General features: G+C 42.6%; 1 protein-coding gene across 1 annotated transcript; it reads right to left on the bottom strand.

The window, feature by feature from the left end:
• Positions 1-1045: 1045 nt before the first annotated feature.
• LOC115170568 (growth arrest and DNA damage-inducible proteins-interacting protein 1) lies at positions 1046-2343 on the bottom strand. Its single transcript, XM_029726833.1, has 2 exons — positions 1918-2343; positions 1046-1467 (listed from the first exon to the last, which is right to left on the bottom strand). Exons 1-2 carry the CDS (start codon positions 2316-2318, stop codon positions 1170-1172), a joined length of 699 nt encoding a protein of 232 aa, XP_029582693.1. The 5' UTR covers positions 2319-2343; the 3' UTR covers positions 1046-1169.
• Positions 2344-6131: the final 3788 nt, after the last annotated feature.

The raw sequence follows: 6131 nt of genomic DNA, 5'->3' as shown, positions 1-6131 counted from the left end.
CCAATTTAAATCCCTGTGTCTTTGGATCTGACTGTTGTATGTTAATCCTATCTCATACACTGAACAAAAAATATAAATGCATCATGTAAAGTGTTGGTCCCATGTTTCATGAGCCAAAATCAAAGATACACCTTTTCCATACCTGTTAGCGAGCCTTTCTCCTTTGCCAAGATAATCCATCCATCTGACAGGTGTGGCATATCAAGAAGCTGATTAAACAGCATGATCATTACACAGGTGCACCTTGTGCTGGGGGACAATAAAAGGCCACTCTAAAATGTGCACAATGCAATGCCACTATGTCTCAAGTTTTGAGGGAGAGTGCAATTGGCATGCTGACTGCAGGAACGTCCACCAGAGCTGTCAGATAATTTAATGTTAATTTCTCTACCATAAGCTGCCTCCAACATCGCTTTACAGAATTTGGCAGTACGTCCAACCGGTCTCACAATCGTAGAACACATCTGTGAACTGCCCGGATGGCTGATTCAGCCATCAGAAACTGTATCCTCGTTGTGAACTCTAAGGAGTGGCACCATGCAGTTTCACTGCAACAACTTGCAAGGAATCCTGGCCTCTGCTCAGAACCACAGAGTATAGCTTTTTGCAGCAGTTAAGGCACAACCCCCCCCTCCCCTTACTCCTGGCTCAGGGCATTCTACCTCCAGGGTTAGTGGATGTGGACCAACCATGCAGCATACTTCTACAACTGGTACACACAGAACAATGTGGCCCGCCACCCCTGTATCTATAGACGATCCACAGAGGACGGCTGATCAAATGCCAAATGTGACATACAGCTTCCCTTAATCTGTGTGAGGACAGACTTAGTCAAGTTTGTGAATCTGTTTTTCCTGCTGTGTCTCTGGATAAGAAAAGTTTGCCAAATGGCTAAATGTGGTGTGATGTGGATTTAGCCTGTTTTTAATATGTGTAATTGTTTTCCAATAATAAACATGTTTATATCACGTGAAAAATCATTCTTCCTATACTAGCTACTAGTCTATAGCTTAGTAAAAAAAGACTCCTGAGTGTCAGTAAAGTATGATGAGACAGACCTAGTTCTGGTGCGTTTTATTTATTACAGCAGCCAAACTCAAAACACACAGTTGACAACGACAATACATTTACAAAATTTACTAAATAATCATATTTACAAAGTCAGTGCCTTATGACGAGGATTCAGCCGAGGAAGCAGCAGGAGGGGCGTGGCTCAGTTCTTCTTTTAGTCTACGTTTCATCAACTTCCTTTTCTTCTTCTCCTCCTTCTCGATTTCACTGACCATCTCCAGGAACTTGGGGCTTCGAGGGTCCATAGCGTAGCCAAAGCGTTCTCTGGCCTCGGCTAGCAGCCTTTCACGACGGGCCTTCTCATCTTTCAACTTCTGTTTCGCCTCCTGTTTTTCCTTCCTCCAGTCAGCCACCATCTTAGGCATCTTGGCCATATTGGCTGCAACCAGTTTCTCTCTGCAAAATAAGATTGGAGGGGGCGTTAGCCAAGTATCATGTTATCATAAAAGCTACTATAAAAAGGTATGGTTAGACAGAGCTTTATCCACCTGTCAAGGAAATGCTGTACTTCCACAACACCATCAAAGAACAATATGAATTGGAACCAAAGCCTATCAGACTGTTGAGCATATTTATTTATGTTATACATACATACATACATACATACATACATACATACATACATACATACATACATACATACATACATACATACATACATACATACATACGAGGCCTCTCATTGAGAGATGTCATGCCCTTGTAACTAGTTGCCTTGAGTCATATAGGCAAATGTCATGCAGTAACTACCATTCTCAATGTTATCTAGTATGTCACATTGCGTAGAAACAAACATGTAATTTGACAGGTCCTAAAAAGATAGCTAGTATTAGCATGGATGTTTACCTCGCGAGACGTTTCGCATTGTCTTCCTTCGTTTTCGCCTCGACGTTCTTCAGCATCACCTGGAGCGGAGGATTCCATTCCCTCTCCTCTGCTATCATCTCCTCGAGCTGGGCATGGCTGGGCCACAGCTTTGCAGGGTCGATTCCCGACGAAGAGCCATACCGCCCGAATAGCTTGCGGTCATACTTCGCTGTCTTCTGCCATTCCGGAGTTTTCTCGCTTTCCCTATCTGGTATGTATGGATCTTTCAAATTTAATTTCAGTGGTTTAGGGTTATAATTTGCTATCTGATGTAGAAGCCCGCAGTGTGAGCTGGCAAGATTATACGATTTTAAGGGTGAAACCCTCTGAATAGCCCAGCTAAATATTGCTGTCCTCCTGCATAGCATAGAGGTCGCCATTTTTTGTGGCAAAGTTCGGAGGACCCTCATTGCGTCACATTTGATTGCTCATAGCTGACTACAACATCGCCTGTCCGTTATTCTTGTCATGTCATAAGCAAGAGGATCATAGAGGTATCGAAGGGGTTGTGACAAAAGACAGTCTTGCCAATTCTCTTAGGCTATAGGCCTAATCAGTGTTATAATTAAAACAAATATTACTGTGTTGCCAAATTATTATCCATAGCATATAATGAAGTTTAGGTCAAAATTGCCTTCATTTCGAAAAGTAGTACCGTATGCTACATAATGTGGACTGTATCCAATCAGTCTTATCAGTGGAAGTCATGCTGGAAAAGGTAACACTATTTTAAGAGCTCATGTGAAATGAGCATATGAAATAGAGCTATGCTCAATAACTGACTTATTTGTTGTCTTATGAAGTTAAATTCTGCCACAGACCTAAATTATGATGATCATATCAACATCTCTCATGAGTCCACCATCATACGCTCTTGCAAGCCACTTTTAGTTTGAAAACAATTTTTTCAATGGGTTTGAGTTTCAAATGTATAAATTAATCTGGGGAAAATGTCCTTTCAAGATCCAAGTGGGGCCTGGAACCAGCAGTGGGCAGCTGGGCAACAGAGCCAAAACCAGAGCCAGAGAGGAGTATAGACTCTTTAACACCTTTTTGAACGTTAGGAATGCTGTATGGGGAATTATCCAGAAAACACACTTTGAAAGAAAGGTTCTTTGTTTCAACTTCTCCCCGCTTCCTCTTGTAGCAGCCCCTCCCACAACTCCTCTTTTATTCTAGATTTATTTTCAAGAAGGGGAGATAGAACAAATGGGGGGGATCTTGAGTGCAGCACTTACTGAGACAGATGTCACCGCTTTTGTGTTGCGGGAGCTGCGCAAAACTCTCCATCGTCATTAAAGATGTAGGGTTCCCATGGCAGGAGGAGGAGAGGGGTGAAGGTGGGGGTGGGTATGATAGAGGCTTAATTTGGCTTAGGAGCAATCCGGTGCCAAGCTCAGGGCTTTAGGGATCAAATCAACGTCAGTCACTGGCAAATAGGCTTGTTAGCAGTTAGAAGATATGGGATGGCATGGGAAAGCACATTGCCTTGGTCTATTTCTGACTGAGGGATATATAGATAAAGATTGAACAAAATTAAGTAGGACATCATAAAATAAACCAATCTAGTATCACAAAAAGCTATCAAAATGATCTGAGGATCTGTAAATAGATAACAAAATATGAACTGACTAACATTAACCCAAACTCATTTTCTATGCAGGGACCTTCACTTCTAGAGTTACTGTGTGGACAAGATGGGTTGAGTTGAAAAGGAGAGAAAATAACTGAACCACATTAGTGGACAAGCACCCCCTGCCTGCTGGCTGTAAAGACATCGAGGTAAGTGATGGTGTGGATGAGGATAATGTACATGGTATCTACTGGGGAGTGTTGGCAGAGGATGGGAGAAGCAGGAGGCCCTGGCACCAAACATGGCTTCCCATGGAGAGTAGAGATGGATGCATGAGGATTGATTCAGTGTTTGCCAACCCCAGTGAGTGCAGCTATAGAGGACATCCATATTGCCTTTTGATTAAATATTAAAATGTCTCCACTCTTTCATAAACACATGTAAAATGAATGTTTAAATTGCATGAGTGTCACTGTACCCTTCCTCATTCCTGTGACCCCTTCTACATTGCACTCATTTAATGTCATAATTATGTTTTGTGAGTTCTCACATGGTGTACAGATGTACATTAAGTTTGGCCACTTCAGCAGGATGCCAGGATAAACGTTTACCTCCACTACTAGTGCGCACACACACACACACACACACACAAACACACACGCACGCACACACACACACACACACACACACACACACACACACACACACACACACGCACACGCACACGCACACGCACACACACACAAAGTCCAGTGGCAGTCAGTGCCATTTAAGAGGAAGGAGGACACTTTTTTTTCATGAGCATGAACTTATTTCTATTACAGCATATTGGATGATTGTCATTTATATTCCATTCACCCAGTTCAATGTAAGAGTGATAGGTTTAGGCTACTACATGATACTCAAATTTTCCCTTTAAACATCATGTGGTTGCTACAACCTAGCCTATGAATGAAAGTTTACAACGTAGGTCCGCACAGGTCAACATTTTTTTTTTTAGGTGACAGACAGTGACACATGGACAGACAGAGACACATTCAATGACGTCTTGCACACTCTTGCACACTCACACACAATCTAGCTGATATAGGATGTAATCATTAGTTCCAACAGTAGAACATCAAAATGACGCTGACGGATAGGGCTGCTGTGCTTCTAGCTCTTAGGAAACTTTGCAGTATTTTGTTTTTTTTATGTGTTATTTCTTACATTTTTAGGCCAGAATTTTTTTGTGTGTTATTACATACAGCCAGGAAGAACTTTTGGATATCAGAGTGGCGGTAACTCACCAGCATTACCAGCATTACGACCAGGAATATGACTTTCCCAAATCGGATCCTTTGTTCGTAATCCCCAGGGCAATTGAACTGATTCCAGAGGCTGACCCAAAACACCACTGGCGGGGGAGAGGTAGTGGACTTATAGTCCGACTTAGGAGGCGCGCACATCACCCACCGCTTCCGACTATATTACTCGCTAATGTTCAGTCTCTGGATAATAAAGTTGACGAGCTCAGGGCGAGGATTTCCTTCCAGAGAGACATCAAGGATTGTAACATACTCTGTTTCACGGAAACATGGCTCTCTCGGGATATACTATCTGAGTCCGTACAGCCAGTTGGGTTCTCAGTTCATCGCGCAGACAGGAATAAATATCTCTCTGGGAAGAAGAGGTATGTTTTATGATTAACTACTTATGGTGTGATTGTGATAACATACAGGAACTCAAGTCCTTTTGTTCACCCGAATTAGAATACCTCACAATCAAATGCCGACCGTATTACCTTCCAAGAGAATTCTCTTCGGTTATAGTCACAGCTGTGTATATTCCCCCTCAAGCCGATAACACAACTGCCCTCAAAGAACTTCACTGGACTTTATGCAAACTGGGCACCACATATCCTGAGGCCGCATTTATTGTATCTGGGGATTTTAACAAAGCAAATTTGAGAAAAACACTCCTGAATTTCTATCAATACATTGACTGTAGTACTCACACTGCTAAAACACTCGACCACTGTTACTCCAACTGCCAGGATGCCTACAAGGCCCCCTCCCCTGCCCTCCCTTTGGTAAATCTGATTACGACTCCATTTTGCTCCTCCCTTCCTATAGGCAGAAACTCAAACAGGAAGTACCCATGCTAAGGACTATTCAATGCTGGTCTGACCAATCAGAATCCACGTTTCAAGATTGTTTTGATCACGCAGACTGGGATATGTTCCTGAGTAGCCTACGAGAATAACATTGACGAATACACTGATACGGTGACTGAGTTGACAGGAAGTGTATAGGAGATGTTGTACCCACTGTGACTATTAAAACCTACCCTAACCAGAAACAGTGGATAGATGGCAGCATTTGCGCAAAACTGAAAGCACGAACCATCGCATTTAACCATGGTGAGGTGACTGGGAATATGGCTGAATACGGACATATTCAATCTCTCCCTCTCCCAAAGGTAACTGAAGTAAATGACTATCGCCCTGTAGCACTCACTTCTGTCTTCATGAAGTGCTTTGAGAGACTAGTCAAGTATCATATCACCTCTACATTACCTGACATCCTAGACCCACTTCAATTTATTTACCGCCCCAATAGATCCACAGACGATGCAATCG

Source organism: Salmo trutta, chromosome 32, assembly GCF_901001165.1.
Source record: "Salmo trutta chromosome 32, fSalTru1.1, whole genome shotgun sequence".
Lineage (NCBI taxonomy): Eukaryota > Metazoa > Chordata > Actinopteri > Salmoniformes > Salmonidae > Salmo > Salmo trutta.
The sequence above is the reverse complement of the archived record's forward strand: the minus strand, read 5'-3'. Positions and strand labels throughout refer to the sequence as shown.